The following is a 23806-nucleotide window of genomic DNA, read 5'->3' on the forward strand; positions in this document are numbered from 1 at the left end:
AAGGTAGCTGGTCGTTACATGCTGTGCTCCAGAAGTATACTTTTTGATTTTTTTGTTTTATTTTTCACTTTATAACACTACTAATAGGAACCCTTCGCCGCCTCTCTATAAGGTGTGGGTCCGGGTCCTTGGCACCCTGACTCAGGCAGGAATGAACAGGACTTCTATTATAAGCAGACAGCTCCTCACTGCTGAGGAGAACAGAGTGTGTTTCCTTATCAGAGAAGCGCAGTGAGTATTAAACCCAGCTGGGTGTCCTCCGTATCCCTCCGAACCCCCCACCACCACCTCTATAGACGCTGACAGGGAGCCGCGGCTCTCACAAGCCCACACCTCCCTCTGACACAGCAGGGATGGAGTGCGGCGCGAGGTGGCTGTGACTCAAGAGTGGGACAGTCATAGGTTCGTTTGCTATGACAGATATGTTTACTGAGGTCGGCAGGGGGGCTATCTTGACGCCAGGGAGGAGCTTGGCATCGCGAGCTTTCTCCCTGCGCGGCAAGAGACGGCTGCATCACAGTGGGCTGCTGATTCTAGTAACACGCAGGTTTCTGCCTGCTCTCCTACCGACAGGCTGAGTACAAGCGCAGTTTTACTGATGGCTACACTTGATTCTCCTGGCACCGGATATCCCTTCTACAACAGGATCCTTTCATATGGCTGTGAGTACAATGGGGTGTTATAATTGTCTGGTGCAGTAATTAGGTAAGGGAGTGGTTTGGGTCTGCCCCTCTGTGTCCCATTAGCCTTCTCATTCTTCTGTTTCTACTGTAATTTACTGATTCTGTGTGAGTGGGCTGTGTGTGTGTGTAACATGACAAAGTGCTATAACAAACACACACAGCCAAATGCTGTATACTCATATTTTCTGTCTTCTCTCTCCTACAGGCCAATGAGAGCAGCTTGTTTAAAAATGGTCTAATTTTAAAAAGGTTCCACAGGATGATTTTCTGTTAGTAAATTGATTGGTTACAGCTGGTATGTGTGTTTGGAAATGGACAGGTAGAAGTTACACATTGACATACCTGCATTATGTATACTGATGGTGCATACACACGGTCAGATTTTTCTTCAGATCTGAACGATAATGATTTAAAAAATCGTTCATATCTGAAGGAAAATCTGACCTATCTGACGTGTTTGCCAGATGAACGATGAGCGTTTCCGCTTGTAATATAACAATATCTGACATTTGATGTGTTTGCAGTCACATTTGGACGATTCCATTCATTTTAATGCAGTTCGTAGTTCAAATCATTGGTCAAATCGTTCAATCCTTCATCTGACATATCTGACCGTGTGTATGCACCTTAACGTTTTCTATTTTCACAGTACATCGAAAAGCAGGCCAAAGTGGATCAAAGAGCCCAAGACTTCTCTGATTCTCCTTGCCAATTAACACATACTAGAGAAAAAGGAGGGGGGGTGCCATATGGGCATTTGAAGGATGAAAATGTAGGACTTTCCAGATTAGTGATAGTTTGGAGATTTTTTATTGGTATAAGAAAAATGAGAACAGCAAATTCAAAAGGCTTTGTAGGAATCTGTATGCCACCTAGTGGAGGAAACCATGTAAAGTTTAGTCTATAACACTTGAAAATGTTAATTATGTGATTTTTGAAACTCCAGTATGGAGGAGAAAAAACAATTAAAAAAAAAATCATAGAGGGTGGGAGGGACAACTAATACTCTGAGGGAGAAATCCTGAGGAGAACGTCTGTTTTTCGTCCATATAAGGAAAACAAGTCAACAACAGGATATCTAAAGGCTGCAGGTGGATCGGATGGAAGAGAAGACATCAGAGTTGGTAGGAAAGATGGGGACATTCAAAAGTACTGATGAGGCCCAGCTGTAGCCAGGCGATATTTCTGGCAGATGACTGCATGGAACCAAAGATGATCGGACGGGACACAGATGATCCAAACCAGATGTCCAAAGAAGACAACACCCCGGAAGTGCCACCCACCTCATTTGGTGAAGAAGATAACATCAAAGAAACAACTATAGAATTTTAGTTTCAAATGTTTAGGAAAGGGCCTGCTGCTTACATAGGAAGATATTTTTGTCCTTGTATAAATAAAAAAAAAAACAAGGTTTCTTCCATCTACCCATGTCGTAGGAGAGAAATGCCGCTTATTAACCCTTTTATTACTTCTTACTCTGGACTGTAAAAAGTACATTGTCATAATCCACCTTCTTTGATCAGATGTACATACACACACTAAAATGGTGACAAATACATAATATACATATGTAATTTTATCTGTTAGGAACAGGCAACTGCCATCAGGGAGACTTGTTATAGGAGAATTCCCCAACGATGTATCCTGTATTGCAAATTCCCCCTCCTTTCTCTGCTCTGCCAATGCAGGCCCAATAAAGACCAGTTCTCTCACACACACACACATGCAGAGCTTACCCCTGTTTCCTGTGTCAGGTTACACTATATATATGTGTATGTATGTATGTATGTATGTGAATGGACTGAGGCTGGACACGTGTTGGAGACTGCTGAATTGACAGGTTCAAGCCAAGCCTGTAATCCCAAGGACAATAAGTATCGTTGTTATTACATTGAACCATTAGCAGATATATATCTATGTGTGTGTGTAAACTGTATTTTCTATGTGTAATTGTGTAGTTAATAGTATTTCATACTGTGTACATCATATATTGATAAACTAATATTATACAGAGAACTCTGGGTGTTTTATGGTATTGCATGTTGTGAAAACAGTAAGTGGGGAAAGATTTATAGAACAAGGAACAGTATAAGGAAATAAAGGGGATATAACAATCCTTTTATACCCCCCTATGTCTAATAAGAAATATGCACTTATATATAGAAATATACAAATACTTCCCTGGTGGGCAAAATTATACCAAATGGTAATTTTAATTTTTAAAGAGATTTTTAATTAAACATTAAAATACTCATACAGGCAATCAAAATCCCATTATTTTTCTTTCATAGGATAAGATTAAATTTTTCAAAAAGGACATAACTCATCTGCCTTAGGGTGATAATGCTTATTGAACCCACCCTTTTTTTTGGCACCAAAAAAATAAGTATGAAGTAAAAGAATGTATAATGACTCTGAGTCGGGCAAGGTTGATAAAACATTTTTTTCTGGAATCTCCATATTCTGATTGACAAAGGGAAAACATTTTAAAGTAATACAGTATGTGGATTAGGCACTGAGATAGGAATTTGTTTCCGCATTCACCTAATATAGAACGGTGCATCAGGAGCGGCATCCCCGAGCAGTTTTTCAAAAGTTTGACCCCCTATATCTCAAAAACTATGAGGGCTAAAGAAGAAAAAAATTACATAGATTGGTGGCTATGTGGTAGTATCAAGTGTGCAAACTTTCATGAAAATCTGAGTCTGTGGGTGTCATAGCCTGGGTGAATTGAAATGGAGTGACCCACAGCTCCCAGCACATACTTGGCCTGATTCAGACCCGATCGCAAGTGCTGAGCGCTCGCAACCGGGCCGATGTTTGCCCACTGGGCATGCACACAACGGAGCCGGCTCCGTCGTGCGCATGCGCGAGACCCGGCTAGCGATGGGTGCTCCGGGTCTCGCACCAAAGGCGAAGAGCTGTTGATGGTGATTGACAGCTCGCCCCGTTTTGTAGGCGGGCAGGGGGGGCAGGCTGGCCAAACGGAGGCGTTCCCGAAGGAACGCCTGCCATTTGGGGGTGGCCCAACTGACATCACCAGTGATGTCAGTGGGAGAGCTTCCGGCTCTATTAGAGCCAGAAGCTCTATGGGGCTTGCGGCCACAAGACCCTATCACAAGGGTCTCGTCTCAAACCCGATGGTCTTGACCTTCAACCTGGCCGCTCGCAATAGCTGTGGGTGGTCACCCACAACTATGCGAGCAGTCAGGAGGCCGAACAAAAAAAAAATACCGCCCTGATTCAGAGCGGGCGCTCGTTCAGAGCATCCGTCTCTGAATCAGGCCCACTATGTGGTATTATTATATAGGGGAGAGAGGACCATACAGTGATATATGAGGGGAATACACCAACTCCCAGCACACACTGATATGTGGTATTATTATTATATAGGGGGGAGGGGACTGTACACTGATATATGAGGAGGAATAACACAGCTCCTAGCACGCTACGTGGTATTGTTATTGTATAAGGGGGAGGCTACTGTACAGTGATATATATGGGGGAATAACACTGCTCCCAGCACACACTGACATGTGGTATTATATAGGGGAGAGGGGACTGTACTGTAATATATGAGGGGGAATAACAGCTCCTGGCACACACTGGTATGTGATATTATTATTATATAGGGGAGAGGAGACCATACACTGATATATGAGGAGGAATAACAACTCCCAACACACACTGATATGTGGTATTATTATATAGGGGAGGGGACTGTACAGTGATATATGAGGGTGAATAACACAGCTTCCAGCACACACTGATATGTGGTATTATTATATAGGGGGACTGTACTGTGATATATGAGGGGGAATAACACAGTTCCCAGCACACACTATAAGGTATTATTCAATAGGATAGAGGGGACCATACAGTGATATATGAGGGGGAATAACCCTGCTCCCAGCACACACTGATATGTGTTATTTTTATATAGGGGGAGAGGGGACCGTACAGTGATACATGAGGGGGAATAACAAAACGTCCAGCACACACTGATGTGTTATTATTTTTATATAGGGGGAGAGGGGACCATACAATGATATATGAGGGGGAATAACACCGCTCCCAGCACACACTGATATGTGTTATTATTTTTATATAGGGGAGAGGGGACAGTACAGTGATATATGAGGGGGAATAACACAGCTCCCAGCACACACTGATATGTGATATTATTATATAGGGGAGAGGGGACTGTCCAGTGATATATGAGGGGGAATAACAAAGCTCCCAGCACACACTGATATGTGGTATTATTATTATATAGGGGAGGGGACCGTACAGTGATATATGAGGAGGAATAACACAGCTCCCAGCACACACCCTATATGTGGTATTACTGTATAGGGGAGAGGGGTCTGTACAGTGATATGAGGGGGAATAACACAGCTCCCAGCACACACAGATATGTGGTATTATATAGGGGAGAGGGGACCATACAGTGATATATGAGGGGAAATAACACAGCTCCCAGCACGCACTGATATGTGGTATTATATAGGGGAGAGGGGACCGTACAGTGATATATGAGGGGGAATAACACAGCTCCCAGCACACACAGATATGTGGTATTAAATAGGGGAGAGGGGAGCGTACAGTGATATATGAGTGGGATTAACACAGCTCCCAGCACACACTGATATGTGGTATTATTATTATATAGGGGAGAGGGTACTGTACAGTGATATATGAGGGGGAATAACATAGCTCCCAGCACACTGATATGTGGTATTATTATATAGGGGAGAGGGGACCGTACAGTGATATATGAGGGGGAATAACACAGCTCCCAGCACACACTGATATGTAGTATTGTTATAAAGGGGAGTGGGGACTGTACAGTGACACATGCCCACATACCCCTAGAATGCACATCTGATACCCCAAAGAGCATTGGTTTTGTATCTATAGGTCACACTGCAATCCCCTTCGACAATAATGGGGACCGCAGCCTGCTGCAGTAGGTAGCCTCCTGCAAGAGCTTTCTGTGAAATATTCTGCATTAGATTCTTCTTACATAGCGGTGATACTAAAAATTATGCAGAAATTGGGGTCCTGGCAGCTTGTGAGGACAGGAAGTCTGCGTGCACCATGCAGATGCTGGTCTCATCCCTCGCGGTACTGCAGTACTGCTCCCCTGTCCAATTTACCCCCTAACTCTTGCTTTTTGTACCCTAATACTAAACCTCCCCCCCGCGGCTGATGCTTACGTTACCTTTAAAATACCACATTTAGTTCTAGCTGGGATGCCCGGCATTGCCTTGGCTGAAGAATGGACCTTGAAGAACATCTGCAGCCTTCATCTTTTACATTGTCCTCACCTATAACCCCATTCCATTTATCCTGAGAAGGATCTCACTGTGTGCTAACAGGTCATTTTCAGGGCTAAAACATATTCATTTATATAGAGTATGTAGACACTGTTGCCTCAATACTGAGGTGTGATTCTCTCTCTTGAGTGGCTGGTTGTCTCTTTTGCTGAGCTGCCAAGCGTGCTTGTACTTCCTCTGAGGTCTCCTCACCTCTTGCCTCTCTCTAACTTCTAGCAGCTGAGGAGCTGCGACCCAGACTGGATGGTTATTTTTGTGGCATGGCTAAAATGAGAGTTTTTAGAAGTGAGTTTTAAAAGTGATGTTGCCCATAGCAACCAATCAGGTTCTACTTAACATTTAACTAGCACCTTCTAGAAGACAATAGCTAGAATCTGATCGGTTGCTATGGGCAACATCACTTTTAAAAATCACTTCTAAAAACTCTCACTTTAGTAAATTTACCCCTTATGCTGCATACACACGGTCAGATTTGAACGATAACGATTGTAAAAATTGTTCAATCGTTCATATCTTTGACATGTAGGGCATGCATCAATGAACGATGCGCGTTCCTGCATGTCAGATAACGATCTCTGACATCGAATGTGCTTGCAGTCAGATTTTGATGATTTCATTCGTTTTAATACCCTCAGAAATCGTTCATCGTTGATGAAATCATAAAAATCGTTCATTGTTCTTCAAATCTGACTGTCTGTATACACCATTAGTCTTTGGTTGTTCTTTAAGACTGAATAGTCCTGAAAAGGTCCACAGTTTTGAAGGTTGAGATGTGAAAACAATGCAATTTAGGAGTAAATGGCAGTGGAGACAGCCGTGTTCTGACTGTTTGGAATGTTGTATATTAGGAGCAAAGTGACTTACAGGACAGAAATCAGTATAGCTTCCCAAATCACTGCGAATTCAGAAATCATTGCCAAGCAGAAATCTCTGCAGACCAACGGAAATGTGCTTGAAGAAAATCAGTAACTGTCAGTGCAGTGTGACAGTTGGAAGTAAATAGTAACGGTTAGAGCAGGTGCAGTGTGACAGTTGGAGGTAATTAGTGACTGTCAGTGAGTGTGACAGTTGGAGGTAATTAGTAACGGTCAGTGCAGGTGTAGTATGACAGTTGGAGGTAATTAGTAACTGTCAGTGCAGGTGTAGTGTGACAGTTGGAGGTAATTAGAAGCTGTCAGTGCAGGTGCAGTGTGACAGTTGGAAGTAATTAGTAACGGTTAGAGAAGGTGCAGTGTGACAGTTGGCGGTAATTAGTAACTGTCAGTGAAGGTGCAGTGTGACAGTTGGAGGTAATTAGTAATGGTCAGTGCAGGTGTATTGTGACAGTTGGAGGTAATTAGTAACTGTCAGTGCAGGTGTAGTGTGACAGTTGGAGATAATTAGAAGCTGTCAGTGTAGGTGCAGTGTGTCAGTTGGAGGTAATTAGTAACGGTCAGTGCAGGAGTAGTGTGACAGTTGGAGGTAATTAGTAACTGTCAGTGCAGGTGCAGTATGACAGTTGATCATCGGACTCCCTGCTCTCCCATTGGAGTTCTGCCTGCCCTCCACTGGTACATATCAGCCTGTGCTTTGAGATCAGTGCTGTTTTTGGCACTGGAAGACATCCTGAGCGAACTTGCTTAAACCAAAATTTCAAATCAAAGACTCCACGGCCTATTTGGTAGGCACCATGTTAGGCTTATCCAGAAACCTAATCCTGTTCAAACTACACCACCATGCTGAATTTAGTGGAGCTAGGTACAAAACTCTGCCCGTGTATAAAGGACAAACAGAAAGACACACACTTTCTCACGTATCATATAGATAAATGGTCTTTAGAGCAGCTGTAGTTAGTCTTCCACACTGATATTCTTCTGTTTTACTTATGTCTTGTATAATTTATTGGTATTTACTTATTATTTTATTGTTTTGTGTGTTTTATAAGGTAAATAAATGGCTGATCTAAAGACAGAAGAAATAGAGGGAGAAGAGGAGGCATATATGATGGGTAGTCAGCAGTTTAAAGAGGAGGAAATCACTACATATATCAGAACAGGTAAGTAACAAACACTTATTACTGAAGAGTCACATTTTCTCCTCAGTAACTACAGTAATCTCTTATCCTACATCATCCTTTGTCAGTACAAATTAATGAGGGAATATATCTGCCCAGTACGGGAGTCAGGAGCCATCATCCCCTATTATACTCCTGTTCTCCCCCTCATATCATGTCACTGTGTGTTACCAGCCCAGATATCTGACCAGTCTCCTCCCAACACTCTCTGGTGTATCTCATACATCAGAAGCCATCAGCCCCTATTATACTCCTGCTCTCCCCTCACATCATGTCACTGTGTGTTACCAGCCCAGATATCTGACCAGTCTCCTCCCCACACTCTGGTGTATCTCATATTTTAGGAGCCATCCCGGTACCTCAGTGCGAAGGTGGATTAAGTCCCGTGGCTGCAGCGATGCAGGGAGACTGGGAGCCTAGCTCACAATACCCCTCCACTGAAAGAGTTATGCTCCAGCACTAGCCCCTGGGGTTGTTTGGTATGAAAGTCTTATACAAGTATCATTGCACTTACCTCTTACCCTGGTGGGCTGCTGGTCTTCCCCCTCCCAGGGAATCAGAGTGGCCTCCTATGCAGCCTCCTGCAGTGACATGATGAGATGCAGGGAGAGCTAGCCAGCACAGCCACCTGACTATTTTCTTGGAGCACCAAGGAGATGACACTCGGTGGCCAGGAGACTGCTGTCTGGGGATTTTTTCTCCCTGCCTCTGGGCCCAAATTCAGACAAAGAATGTGGTAGTTTCCAAGCAGAATTCTGGAAGTAAATTTGTAATGGTCACCCCCAGACTTGCTGGCATTATGGTGTTTACTTATAGTTTGTTTTTTGTTTCCCCAGGATGCTCCTTAGGTATTTTTCTCCAACATCTGGATGTGGGGACCATAGACATAATGTCACAGGTCTGTCCTGTCACACTGCTGGGGATGTGTGGGACCCTAGACATAGTGTCACAGATTTGCCCTGTCACACTGCTGGGAATGTGAGGACCCTAGATGTAGTGTCACAGATCCTGTCACACTGCTGGGGATGTGGGGACCCTAGACATAATGTCACAGATCTGCCTTGTCACACTGCTGGGGATGTGAGGACCATTAGAGATACATTGTATGAGTGAAGGTTTAGAAGTCTTTCAGAAACTGCATATTCAGAAGTCTGTTTTGGAGACAAGAGATGAACCACCCTCCTGGGATTTTGACTGGAATCACTCCTTCAGGAGACTCAGTAGGATCTACCCCTCCTGGGGTCTTGGCTAGAATATCCCCTTCAGAAAACTTGGCAGGATCTAACCCTCCTGGGGTCTCGGCTAGATTCTCCCCTTCAGGGGCTGCAGGACTAGACTTGAAAACAGATGCCCCTTCTGGGGCTTTAGGACTTGACACAGAATCAGATACACCTCCAGGGGCCACTGTACTAGACTTGAGGACAGATCCCCTTTCTGGGGCTTCAGGGCTTGACACAGAATTAGATACCCCTCCGGGGGCTACAGGACTAGACTAGAAGATAGATGCCCTTTCTGAGGTTGCAGAGTCAGATGCCTTTTCTAAGGCCACAGAATCTGATGTCCCTCCTGGGGTAGACAGACCCGATATTGTTTCTAGAACTGGAGACTTAGATACCCCCTCAAGGAACCAGACATTATCCCCATTATGTGGGGTTGGTATTTCAGGCTCCCCTTCTGGAGTCGGCACCTCAGGCAAGGCAGACATGGGTGGATCCTCTTGGACCTTTGGCAAGGCAGGCACCTCTCGGACCTCTAGCAAGGCAGACACCTCTCGGACCTCTGGCAGTTACAGAAACCTCTCGGACCTCTGGCAAGGCAGACACCTCTCAGACCTCTAGCAAAGTAGACTTCTCTCGGACCTCTGGCAAGGCAACCACCTCTCGGACCTCAAGTACCCCTTCAGGATTCTGTACATCGGGTACTCCTCCTGGAGATCGGACATTGGCTAGGACATTGGTAATGGTATTTAAGACCTCTCCAGAGGTTATTGACAAATGAAATGCCCCACTTGGGGCAGCAGAGCTAAATGGCCCTCCACAAGTGGTAGTGTTAGATGTATCTCCTAGGGCTATAGGATCAGGGATTACTTTGGGAATTGGTGATTTGCATTTCCTTATTTGGTTCCCAAATATTAACTTGGGGTTCTGGGTCAGAGGACCCCAGTTATATACCTGATCCCCTTCTTGGGAACTTTTGGCACCATTATTGGAAGTTAGGGAGTCTAGAATAACCACTTGAGGTGACATGTCGGTCTGTACCACGAGATGTTGAGCGTCAGCCTCAGAAAGTTTGGGACGCCAAAAACTCTGGAATCTCCATTCTGACAGCACGGAAAGAGTCACCCCTAGACTAGGGGAACCAGAATCTGTGGTCTTTTCTGCCTCAGTAAATAGGGAGAGACTTTTGTGGCATCCAAAGAACTTCCAAATAATTCAGAAACTTCCTAACTTTTTTCAGGGAGTGATGTTATCAACTGCTCAACAGGAGCCTGAAAAATCCACAGTTGTTCAGGACTCCCATTACTGGTAAACTGAGGGGGCAGAGAACAGTCACTTTGAAAGGTGCCATAAATTCTTTGTCCACATGATTGACAAACCTGAGAATTGTCACAAAAAAAATTATTTGCAGAAATCTGCTGCTGCAGAGCATCTACATGGATGGATAGCCCTATGAAGGCTTGTGATGTGAGAATTTGCATGTCTTCACAGCTTTTCATTCTGCTGAACAAGACCGGAACTGGATCCTCATCCGGACTCAGACTTGAGGTGGCCTCGCTTGAGGGCGAAGACTGGACCGGATTTTGCAGAGCTGGACCCATTTTGCTATACTCCAGTGATAATGTTATGAATGAATTAACCTGGAGTTTAGCAGCAGGCAAAGCAAGAGTAAATTGCAGGAGCAAACAGGTGCAGGTGAGTACTTGAGTTTGCAACTGGGAGACTTGCTAGATGATTAGGGAAACTACAGAGTTGCAATATACAGACACAGTCTTGGTGAATTGTGTTGAACCTGTAATGCTGGATATGGATTTGATTTTGGCAGGCCAGCTACTCAGGATGCAGGTGGGAATACTATGGAACCTGCAATGCTGGAAATGGATTTGATTGTGGCGACCAGCTACTCAGGATGCAGGTGGGAGTTTGTAACAGAACCAGTACTTAATATAGTTGAACTGACAGGTGAATTCAGGTTGGATCTTGTAACAGAACCAGTACTTAATATAGTTGAACTGACAGGTGAATGCAGGTTGGAGCGTGTAACAGAACCAGTACTTGAAATGGTTGAGCTTGCAGGCAAATACAGGTTGGAGCTTGTAACAGAAACAGTACTTAAAATGGTTAAACTGACTTGTAAATGCAGGTTGGAGTTTGTAGCAGAACCAGTACTTGATGTAGTTGAACTGGCAGGATGAATCCACAGGTACATGCTGGGACTAGACACAAACTGGAGGTGACACAGAAGGTAAGCTGGAGGGTCTTAGGTAGCTAGGATAGGGACTGAGAGACAATCAGGCAGAGAGCCGCAGTGGCACATGTAACAAATCTACGAAGTACAGAGAAACACAATTACCTTTATTACCTGTGTATTATATGGTGTACATAGTTTCTATATTTGGAAAAAATATATATTATTGGGCTTCTCTCAGCTAGCCCAAAACATTGTGTAAATTTATAATTAAGCCTAGGTGGAGACACACATTAACTAGTAGCTTAACAGGGGTCTTCCCAAGTAGGCCCATCCTGACTACACCAATACTTGGGTGGAAGCACTCATAACATTATGTGTACCACTTAGTGGAGGGATATAGGTGAGTACATTAGACCAACTAGTGAAATTGGAGTTAGTAACCTAGTATCCCCTTTTAGAGGTAAAAGGGGGGGTTACACTAATGATAGATATTTATTCCCTGATATAAAGAGCTTTGATATTTCCTATTCCAACTTGTTTATTGCAACATTTATGAGATGCCTCCTTGTATACTTGGTAAATGCTGCATATGAAGTCATACTGTAGCTAGACAGCTTTCCCCATCCAGTATATTTGGTTAGGTTACTGTACACACATCACCTGATAATCACATATATACAATGTACTCAGTCACTGTATCTCCTACAGATGGATCCAGTAACAGAAATACCCCAGAGAGATGTCCCCATCCTCTTTATTGTCAGGATTGTACAGAGGAGAATCACAGGACCCCACAGGAGCATCAGGTAATGTAGGATCTTTCCAAGGATCGAAATACCAATGTGACTTTTCATTAAGTGTCCTGCATTGAAAAATTAATATGCATCTAATTGATTTTCTTACATGTTAATATTATACTATTATAATATTTATTCTGATATAATTTACTCAGACATTATTAAAGTATCATTTTGTTGGTAATTTAGGATGAAGATCTGATTAATATTACGGCAAGAGACATACAGGGAAAAGAAGAGACGTACGTGACTGATATAAAGGTAGAAGATAGAGACGGAGAAGAAGAGACGTATGTGACTGCTATAAAGGCAGAAGATACAGATGAAGAAGAAGAGACGTATGTGACTAATATAAAGGCAGAAGATACAGATGGAGAAGAGACGTATGTGACTGATATAAAGGCAGAAGATACAAATGGAGAAGAAGAGACGTATGTGACTAATATAAAGGCAGAAGATATAGAGGGATTAGAAGAGATGTATGTGACTGATATAAAAACAGAAGATACAGAGGGAGAAGAGACGTATGTGACTGATATGAAGGCAGAAGATATAGAGGGAGAAGAAGAGACATATGTGACTGATATGGAGGCAGAAGATATAGAGGGAGAAGAAGAGACGTATGTGACTGATAATAAGGCAGGAGATATAGCAGGAGAAAAAGAGACATATGTGACTGATATGAAGGCAGAAGACATAGACGGAGAAGAAGAGATGTATGTGAGGGGTGATCAGCAGTGTAAGGAGGAGGAAATCCCTACAGATATCAGAACAGGTGAGTAATAAACACTTATTACAGAAAAGAGACATATTCTCATTGCTTAGTCACTACAACAATCTCTTATCCTACACTCTCCTGTTAGTGAGCAGTTTGTTAATTTGTAAATCTAATTAGAGGTGGTTACTGCAGATTCATCCACAATTTGAGGCATGAAGTGCAATCAGACCGTGACTGAATGTAGTCTATGTCTTCAATGAATGTAATATATTACTGATACCAGACAATAGAACAAATGGCGGATAGTAGTATATATCAAGTACAAATATGAATCCTCATCACATTTCTGTAGACTGTTTTCCACACAGACTCCACCCACTGTGATTTATCAGTGCTCTGAGATAAATCAGTAGATGAGTGCATGGTCTAACTCACTAGATGTTTCATGCTGACGCGTATAGTAGTTCCAGAGCAGTTTCATCTGAGGAATAGCTTGTCAGGGTAAACTGTTACATTTAAATGCCCTCATAAACCAATCAATAAGTGTGTGTGTGTAATATATATATATATATATATATATATATATATATATGAGAAAGAGAGAAAGTAATAAGACAAGATGGTGTGTATAGAGGTATAAAACCACCAATTGATGCCTGTAGAAAGTTATTGTGCATATTTTTTAAGATAAAGTCCTCCTAGGACACCTTGTCAACCACTTTTATAGGTCTCCATATCTGGAATACAGCCCAGCACTAAGCAAACAGAGAAGACTCATGTGGTAGTAATTTAGAATTTTCCATATGATCCCTGAGGAAGTTTGTTTTCACATGAAATGCTTTGGTTCCTGTTCATCTTCCAAAGGCTCCCTCATCCAGGGACGACCGCTACTACTGGGAGCTTCTACTTACTCAAGTGCAGTCTACAGCTGTTGGAGCACCCCTTCTGTAAGATTTGGGAGAATTATATTGATACACTGTTTGTATCGCTTTATATTGTACGTGTTTTGAATCCTATATTTTCATATGTAAAATCCCAAATGACTACACCCTGAATCTTCTCGGTGTGCTTGGTGCTGGGCTGTATTCCAAATTTATAGATCAGTAACAGTGGTTAAAAAAGTGCCCAAGTGGATGACTTTATCCTGATTCCCATCACCCATGAGTGGAACCATACTCAGATAAGCATATCCATACACTACCTATTTTACAGCCATCAATTGGTGTTTTATTTACTACACTATGAGCACCTTCTTGTTATGTTACTTTATTGCTTCCCTACCTTCCGTGAGCTCATGTGTACAGTGGCAGCCATGGTTTGGAGTTATAGTAAGGCCGGTCACTAATATCCTATGTAATGACAGTACCCAGCAGTGACTGTATAAACTCTGTCTACACTGTAAACTTGTCAGACACATTTTCAGCGATCGTTCTCATGGTAGAAATAACAGCCACCACTACCTGTTGGGGACAGTATGTGATGGTTCTCAGTGCTTGTTACTTTCCTTGTTCCTAATGGAGGGCTGTGGGGTTACCATACTCCCTATGGGGGGCTGTTGTCATCTCTGTCCATACCTGGCCCACTCAGGGCAGAGGAGATAAGATGTGGCCGAGGTGATGGGCTCTGGAGCTGGTGGTAGTAGTGGGTCACCTCGGCCATGCCATGCAACTGCTGCTGGTTTATCAGGAATCTAAACCTAGATCTAGTCCTTGGGGGGCTCCAGGAAAGCTGGGAAAAGGAAGGAAGGAGCAGTAGGAGGTGGTAGAAATAAGGGGGTGGGAAGCAGATGGAGACAGAGTGGAAGAAGGAGGAAGATGGAGTCAGCTGCAGAAGAGGATGGTACTGCTGGGAGGAGGTAGAGCCTTGAGCCAGCAACCTGCTGCTGATGATCCCAGCTTCTCTGCTGTTGGCTGCTGCAGCCTCAGCCCCTGCTACATCCTTCCTCCGCTGTTACTGCCTCCCACTGGCTGCTTCTTTCTTGGACCGGACGTACAGAGGCTTGAGCCTGAAGGGGTGGCTGTACTAATCTGGAGGCAGTTGGAAATATACACATTCACAAATAAAGTTTTTCCCCTGGCGCTGTCATCAATACAAAAAAAGTATCTTACACTTTTAGGTCTCCATAGAGACTACAAATCACAAAGAAGTCCTCCAAAGGCAGATAGTTCCTTTAATTTTCCAATCCAACTGTTTGCAATACACTCCAACTCCAACTTTGTGTTGATTATCTCAAAAAAAAAGAAGATAACCAAAAATAGTGCAATACTATTGTAAAAACACTTAGAATTTATTAGACAAAAGAACACACATTTGTGAAATTAAAAGTATAATAGTATCGCCAATATGATACAGCATATAGGAACCGGTGGTTAGTTTAGATGTATAGTAAAGAGACACAATGGTTCTGGACAACAAAAGAGTCCCTCACTTAGTCCACAGTTTCCCCAGTCTCAGCGTCCAGTGATGCAGTCACCTGCTCAATGCGTTTTGGACGATCTTGTCCTTCCTTAGGAGCATGGTGATCAACCTTCCCCATGGCTTTAAATACCCTTAGCAATTGGGAAACTCCTCCCACACACGTCCGTTTCCCTCCAGTCATCCACCTCGCAGCCGCCGGAAGAGACATCCTACTTCCAGATCATGTGCGGTCCATGATACCGGAAGTCATCATTGGACATTCACTTCCGTGCATTCCAACAAGCGGAAATGGTGTTTGAGGTTCTCTTCATTCGTTCCACGAAACGGACATGATGATCTTCCCTTAGATATAATTGAGCCACGGATACAATGCAATCAAATCTTTAGAAATCATTTAAAGTACAAATGCCCATTATATGCATTATATCCGCGGATCATTTATATCTAAGGGAAGATATAATTGGACCTTTTTTTGTTTCTTGTATAGACTAACCCCTCCCTTACATGCACCTGAGTGGTATTACTAAGGTCATTGAGCAGCTACCAATATGCATTGCAAGTCTGAGAGGCATAGATGGGACCAGCGTTTGGAGGGCATGCTGGTTCCTGTAGTGCCATTAGGAGGACTTAGGGGTGACTCCAAGGTAAGCTGGCTCTCATTTTTAGATATGTTTGTATATGTGCCATTATTACGTGGCCTTACATTAGGCAAATTTATGCCCCAGATTGTATGTTAGTTTCGGGGATGAGTTTGTGGCGCGGTGCTCCCTGGGTTGGTATGGCTGGACTGCTTTGGGGTGGCACACTAGAACACTCCATTTAGCACTTTATTAATACTTATTTTCTACTAATATTACTTTATTTAGCATTTTAATTACACCCTTCACCTATGTATCACCCCCTAACACATAACTTTTGATTTATTAATTATATTAACACTTTTAGTTTTCCACTGGTGTGCTTCCCTGGGGTGGCTGGCCTTTGCTGGCTTTTTGGGGTTCCGCACCCCAGGCTTTAACCTAAAAGTAGGGACCTCCAGTATCAGAGATGCCGTGATGAGGCTTACACATATCTTTGCAAATATATGCAACTAAGATCTCTGATTTATCTACTACCATGTAGTTTTTTAAGTCTTATTGCTGATATCATACTGAGTGCTGGGAGATACCTTTTTTTGTTTCTTGTATAGACTAACCCCTCCCTTTCATGCACATGAGTGGTAATACTAAGGTGAATGAGCAGCTACCAATATGCATAATAACAAAGTTATACAATATTGCATGGGTCCCAGCATAATAAAATTGTTTTACAATAATGAAACGATACTATATATATATATATCTATATACATCAAAACATCCAAGTAGAACTAACCACTTCCTCTCACAATCATATAGAGTAATCTCAATGTTAATAATAATAATTGGAATGGTAGTATCATTCTCTTAAAAGTCACTGTCCAGATTCTCAGCTTGCTGATAAGATAAATGTTACTAGAAATACACCGTAGTTAGGGGGATCGGGTTATGTCACAGTCAGATGCCAGCACTAACCCTGATAGTATGCAGAGGGGTTTATGTTATCACTGTGCTGTGTTATCACTACATGTTACTCTCATGTTACAGAGTAACCAGCACAAATAATTATAATAAAGCTGTAATCCCTGCTCTATACATAACAGCGTAACATGTCAGGTGATGAGTGTACATTGTACCTTAGAGCATCATGACTTTATCCATGTGATGGTGATATAACAACCTTTGATAACAGTCTTTATGGAAAATTATATTTATGGGATATTCATGTATTTATTTTATTCCCAGCAGATGGATGTAACAGCAGGAATATCTCGAAGAAGAATATAGTTTTATCTACAGATTGTGAAATAGAAGATAACGGCATCAAACATGATTCCCTGGGAGAAAACCCCATTACCCCAATTATACATCCAGTACCTCACAGTGCAGATGTATCACCTGATCCTGCTTATAATGAGGAATGTTCTCCTGGTACCTCTATTACAGCTCTTAGGGTAGATAAAATATTTACTTCTTCTATAGAAGCCAAAAGTCTTACACAGAATACAAATCGTATTACCCATCAGCCAGCTAAGGTATGTGACAGGCCATTTCCATGTTCTGAGTGTGGAAAATGTTTTCCACTGAAATCAGATCTTGTTACACATCAGAGATGTCACACAGGTGAGAAGCCATTTATATGTTCTGAGTGTGGGAAATGCTTTACACAGAAATCACATCTTCGTATACATCAGAGAAGTCACACAGGTGAGAAACCATTTTCATGCTCTGAGTGTGGTAAATGTTTTACACATAAATCAAATCTTGTTATACATCAGCAAAGTCACACAGGTGAGAAACCATTTCCATGTTCTGAGTGTGGGAAATGCTTTAAACAGAAATCACAGCTTGTTACACATCAGAGAAGTCACACAGGTGAGAAACCATTTCCATGTTCTGAGTGTGGGAAATGTTTTCCACTGAAATCAGATCTTGTTAGACATCAGCGAAGTCACACAGGTGAGAAACCATTTCCATGCTCTGAGTGTGGGAAATGCTTTACACAGAAATCAGCTATTGTTAGACATCAGAGAAGTCACACAGGTGAGAAACCATTTTCATGTTCTGAGTGTGGGAAATGTTTTGTACAGAAATCACATCTTGTTACACATCAAAGAAGTCACACAGGTGAGAAACCATTTTCATGTTCTGAGTGTGGGAAATGTTTTATACAGAAATCAGCTCTTGTTACACATCAGAGAAGTCACACAGGTGAGAGGCCATTTTCATGTTCTGAGTGTGGGAAATGTTTTACAGAGAAATTAGGTCTTGTTACGCATCGGCGAAGTCACACAGGTGAGAAACCATTTTCATGCTCTGAGTGTGAGAAATGTTTTACACACAAATTATCTCTTGTGATACATCAGAGAAGTCACACAGGGGAAAAGCCATTTCCATGTTCTGAGTGTGGGAAATATTTTACACGGAAATCAGATCTTGTTTCGCATAAAAGATGTCACACAGATTAGCTACTCTCATGTCCTGATCATCAGAAATTAGGTCTCTTTAGACCATCCTTTATTTACACTAGAGAAACCGTGTTTACAAATGGAAATTAATTTTTTTTAAATAACATCTTATTAAAAAGCATTTATCCTGAGCTCTGATATTTCTGTTTTGTGAATGGTCAGTTTATATTAGAGTTCTTATATCTACTGTTACTTTTTTTGCTCTATTTTGAAGGAAAGTGACTCTGCAGTGTGTATAGTAGTTTTTGGAATTGGATCACCCAAATGGTATTAAAGGGTGTAGGAAGATACCAGGAACAGTGACCAAGGCGGTAACAGAATCTTGTCATCTAATAATAGACCATAAGGTCTGAGACCTGACATAAGTGTCTGCCACCAGCCACCTCCCCTCTATTATATGCTGAAAGGAGGCCAAGTGCCCAGAGCAATGGGAGGATATAAACAGTGTGACAAATAATTATATATATATCATTATCAGGGCACAACAGTGAGGAGGACGGTCCTTTATGTGGATGTCCCTGGTGTCCCCAGTATGTGTATATTTATGTGTATGTATATATACTATTCTCTCTCTACTCCTTCCTGATCTTAGAGAATGAGGCTATAAAGAACTTTTTATGAAATGTTATTATGTGCTGTATGTACTAATAATTGTATACATGCTACATTGTAATATTGTGTAGTTTTATTTCTCTGGTTTTCCATGTACAAAATGCAGCCAAACATCTTCATGTATTGGGATTCGAGGGACCGAATGTTTGTCATGTTTCAATGAACTAAACAATATATTAAAACTTCAATTTTTTACTGTGAACCAGTTTCACGCATCCAATTTTCTCTTTACGGTTTATATTGTTTTATATGTCATGTACACAAACTAAAAGGTCCCCTAACAACAGTGGGCTAATGTCATGCAGCAATTGGATCACTCCCTCTACCAGCAATGACTCTGATAAAGCTCTGTTGAAGGTGAAATGCGTCAGTTATTGCTGTATAATACATCTGATGTAACAAATCGCTTATACTGTCTCCCTGATGGATCCTTGAATATTGTGGTATATCCATCTCTTGAGACACATCTGAGTACTGTGTGTAATTACCAGCTTCATTCCTACAATCTACCAGTGTATACACTAGAAATGGTCACCGTACTCACATGGGCTTTGCAGTATAAGGAGACACCTGTGGATACACTTGTGCAGCTAAATCTTTCTGCGAGTCTAAGTTCGGCAGAGGTTGTGCCACATTTTTATCAGCTGAGTAAAAATACACTTTACATTTTTAATAAGTATTTTTATCCAAAGAGTCTGAAAATTATCATTATCTAGCAGGGAAAGCACCAGCAGTCACAGCTCCTGTATTACACCAGTAATATGTTAGCATGGAGCAGTGTGTGCAGTCAGTGTGATGATTATCTAGCAGGGAAAGCACCAGCGGTCACAGCTCCTGTATGACACCAGTAATATGTTAGCATGGAGCAGTGTGTGCAGTCAGTGTGATGATTATCTAGCAGGGAAAGCACCAGCAGTCACAGCTCCTGTATGACACCAGTAATATGTTAGCATGGAGCAGTGTGTGCAGTCAGTGTGATGATTATCTAGCAGGGAAAGCACCAGTGGTCACAGCCCCTGTATGACACCAGTAATATGTTAGTATGGGGCAGTGTGCAGTCAGCATGATTATCTAGCAGGGAAAGCACCAGCGGTCACAGCCCCTGTATGACACCAGTAATATGTTAGAATGGAGCAGTGTGTGCAATCAGTGTCTCTTATATAAAACAAGTATATATATGTATATATATATATATATGTATATAGTGATGCTTTCTATGGCTAACAGGATGTTATTGGTTAAAATGAACTTAGGGCCTGATTTAATACAGATTGCAACTGTTATTGCAATAGCGATCACGCACACAGTCTCACCTCGACATATGCTATTCATCTGTGATCGCTATTCCAACGCAGCACAACATAAGGATGCCCACCTTGCCTTACACACATCCATAATACTTTCCAAGTCTGCGAAACCTTCGGTAACATCGGAGTCTCACGCACACTTGCACAAGGTCTGACCCTACTCAGACATTGCTAACCTCATTGCACTGAGTGAATGTCACACTCTCGGGTAGATTATGGATGTAACCCGTATTTGGGAGATGGCGAGACCTATTTCTGAAGCACGGAGTCTAATGTGCTGGCGGTGTTCAGCACGGAACCCCGCAAGAAGTTATGGACTTGGCCGCGTCTGACATACAGGTCACGGCCCTCAGGATAGGTTTCCCTCTACAGGTGCTGGTGAGCTCTGGATAGAGCGGAGAAGACTTTCAGGGTAGTCAACAGGATGGGTCATAATCTAACAGGCAAGACGGTTCCTAGGAGAAGATGTATGCAGGTCACGGAGGATAGTCAAGGTCAGAACCAGATTACCAAATGCAGTACCAGGGGTCAGACAAACATGGGTCAGGAACGAAGCCAAGGTCAGGACAGATAGCAAGTACACAGGAACGCTGGAGTAAGGTAATGGAGCATATACTCTGGCACCTGAATACACATTTGGCGTGCCTGTCTCTTTAAATTTCCCTACAGGTTGGCGCCCGCGCTCCTATGAGAGCCGTGGCTGCCTGCCATTCATCTGCCACAGAGAGGGAGCTGGACACATCAGCAGTGGGCACCGAGAACTCGCCTGCTGCCCCCCACCTGGGATGCCAGTGCTGTCGGACCTGGTAAGCAACAGCCAGAGTCCAGTGCACTGTGACATCACCCCCCTCTAGGGGTGGGCACTGAATGCCCCCACAAATGGTTTGTAGAAAACCTTTGGTAGAACTTATGAAGAAGCTGAGGTGCATGAATATCTGAGGCCTTGACCCAGCAGCGCTCCTCAGGACCATACCCCCTGCAATCCACCAAGAACAGCTCTAGAAACCCTGGAGTCTAATATCTGTTTCACCTCATACTCCTCCTGATGGTCCACCCATATTGCAGGAGAGTTGCAAAGTGCCAAGCAAGTATTAAGCACCAGGGGTTTTAGGAGGGACACATGAAATACATTGGGTATCCTTAATGTACTAGGAAGTTTCAGACGGAATGCCACTAGATTGATCACCTGAAGAATCTGGAAGGGACCGATGTATCTGGGAGCAAACTTCAATGTTAATCTCAGATGCCTGGTTGACAGCCAGACTTTATCACCAGCATTCAGCACCGAAACCCTCTTCCTCTTCCTGTCTGCAAACAGTTTATACCTTGAAGAGGCTTTGCACAAATTCTTATTTACCTCCTTCCAGATTTTAAAGAACCAGTTTACTGTACAATGCACAGCTTGAAGTGATACGGATTGAAGACCTGATAATTCAGGTAACCCTGGATGCAAACCGTACTGAGTAAAAAATGGAGAGTCCCCCGACGCCTGATGATACAGATTATTGTGGGCAAATTCAGCCCATGGCAACAGAGAGACCCAGTCATCCTGATTGGCTGCAACATACGCGCAAATAAATTTCTCCAATTCTCGGTTTATTCGCTCTGTCTGGCCATTTCTCTGGGGATGATAGGCCAAAGAGAAACTCAGATTGATTACAAATCGCCTTCATAATGATCTCCAAAATCTAGAAGTAAACTGCACCCCTCGGTCGGAAACAATGTCTTTAGGAAACGCTTCCAATCTAAAGCTTTCTCTTATAAACATTTCTGCCAACTTTGGTGCTGAAGGTAAACCCTTTACTGGAACAAAGTTGGAAGCCTTGTGGAACTTATCCACCAGCTCCTGGAAAGTGTTGAACACTTGGCATAAAGTCAGATCCATCACTTAGTCCATAGAAATGTGAGTCCAAGGACAATTAAGCACTGGTACTGGCAACATAGGACCTGATGGAGAGTGCAGTGGAACCTTGTGCTGAGCAGAAATATGACAAGCTGCCACAAAGTCCTTAACATCTTGATGGACCTCCAGCCACCAGTACCTCCTGAGAATCAGTTCCAAGGTAGGACTCCTGCATGCCCACTAAAATGTGAAGAATGTGCCCACCACAGCAATTTGGACCAGAGTTCAGGTGCTATGAATGTTTTGCTCCGGTGGAATCTTGGCCTTGTTAGTGACAGCCATGAAGCAAGCAGGGTTAAGAATGGGCTTGTCCTCCTTTATCCCCTCCATTTTAGTAGAGCTAAAAGCTTGAGACAGTACATTGGCCTTGATGTTCTTATTACCCGGTCCATAGGTAATCACCAGTTTAAACCAACCAAAATATAACGACCATCTGGACTGAAGATAATTTATACAGTGGGCCATCTTGAGGTATGTCAATTTTTTGTGATTGGTGTAGACTGTCACTGGAAATGTAGCTCCCTCTAACAAGTATTGCCACTCCTGAAGGGCCAACTTGATGGCTAGTAGCTCTTTATCTCTGACAGCATAAATCCTCTCTGGCGCAGAGAACTTTCAGGAGAAGAACCCACGGGAGTACATCTTGTTTTCTTTAACCTTCTGTGACAAAACTGCCCCAACACCAACCGTGTAGACATCCACCAACAAGAAAAAGGGCTGATCACAACTTGGTTGCCTTAGACTGGGTGCTAAAAGCAAGGCCATAACTAGGGTTGCGTGGCCGTTGCGCCCGCACAGAGTGCACATACCCTTTGGGCAGAACTGGCTGCCTCCTCCTGCGATGACTCCTTCTATCTTGCCTCTCTCTGATCTACTGCAGCTGCCCGCTGCCTTGTATAATAGTAGTGGTGGGGGGGAGAATCATTGCTGGATGGAGTGGGGGTGATGCCGGACCCCTCGCCCCCTTGGATAGTGCCGCCGGGACAGAACAAAGTTCAGTGTCTGGTTACCTCACTGTGGACACCACTGCCCTTGATGTGAGGACCCCGGAGGTGGATGAGTGCCCCTAGCGTTGCCTGCTGATGGTCCTACTGCTGGTGGAAAAGAGCTGATATTCCCTGGGAGATTCCACTGCACATCACATCCAGCTGGCTATGAGGTCTGTCCACACTGTTCCTGCTCTGTGCTCCCAGTGTTACTCAGCATGCTAGCACTCAGGCTGCACACCAGAGTTCCCTCCACAATTCAGTATGGGCGCAGGCATTTTTGATTCAGTCACCTGACTCTCCTCTACCATTCAGAGTGCTGCTGCCAGACCAGCTGATTGCAGCATCCAATCCCTGGGGACCCACCCCTACAAATTCCATTTCCTGACTGGCCTCCATTGCCAGTACAGTGTTGCTTCTGCTGAAGTTACAGCTTTGTGCTGAGCTCCCAGGTACTCTGTATATGAACGGTTCCAGTCCGTGTGATTCCAGTTCCGAGTCTGGTTACAAGTCTCTATTTCATCTGCTCCAGTCTG

General features: G+C 43.1%; 1 protein-coding gene across 2 annotated transcripts; it reads left to right on the forward strand.

Annotated features, from left to right (window-relative positions):
• The first annotated feature begins 638 nt into the window (after positions 1–638).
• On the forward strand, positions 639–19217 carry LOC148501723 (uncharacterized). 2 transcript variants are annotated; one of them, XM_088450035.1, is made up of 5 exons: positions 639–1974; positions 7947–8057; positions 12192–12289; positions 12470–13055; positions 17240–19217. In XM_088450035.1, the coding sequence occupies exons 2-5, from the start codon at positions 7955–7957 to the stop codon at positions 18460–18462; spliced, it is 2010 nt and encodes a 669-aa protein (XP_088306161.1). In that variant the 5' UTR covers positions 639–1974; positions 7947–7954; the 3' UTR covers positions 18463–19217. The 2 variants fall into 2 exon arrangements, with proteins under 2 accessions (XP_088306161.1, XP_088306162.1); XM_088450036.1 differs by having other exon boundaries at positions 17243–19217.
• The last annotated feature ends 4589 nt before the right edge of the window (positions 19218–23806 follow it).

Source organism: Taudactylus pleione, unplaced genomic scaffold (genome assembly GCF_031769625.1).
Source record: "Taudactylus pleione unplaced genomic scaffold, aTauple2 ptg000504l, whole genome shotgun sequence".
In the NCBI taxonomy this organism is placed as follows: domain Eukaryota; kingdom Metazoa; phylum Chordata; class Amphibia; order Anura; family Myobatrachidae; genus Taudactylus; species Taudactylus pleione.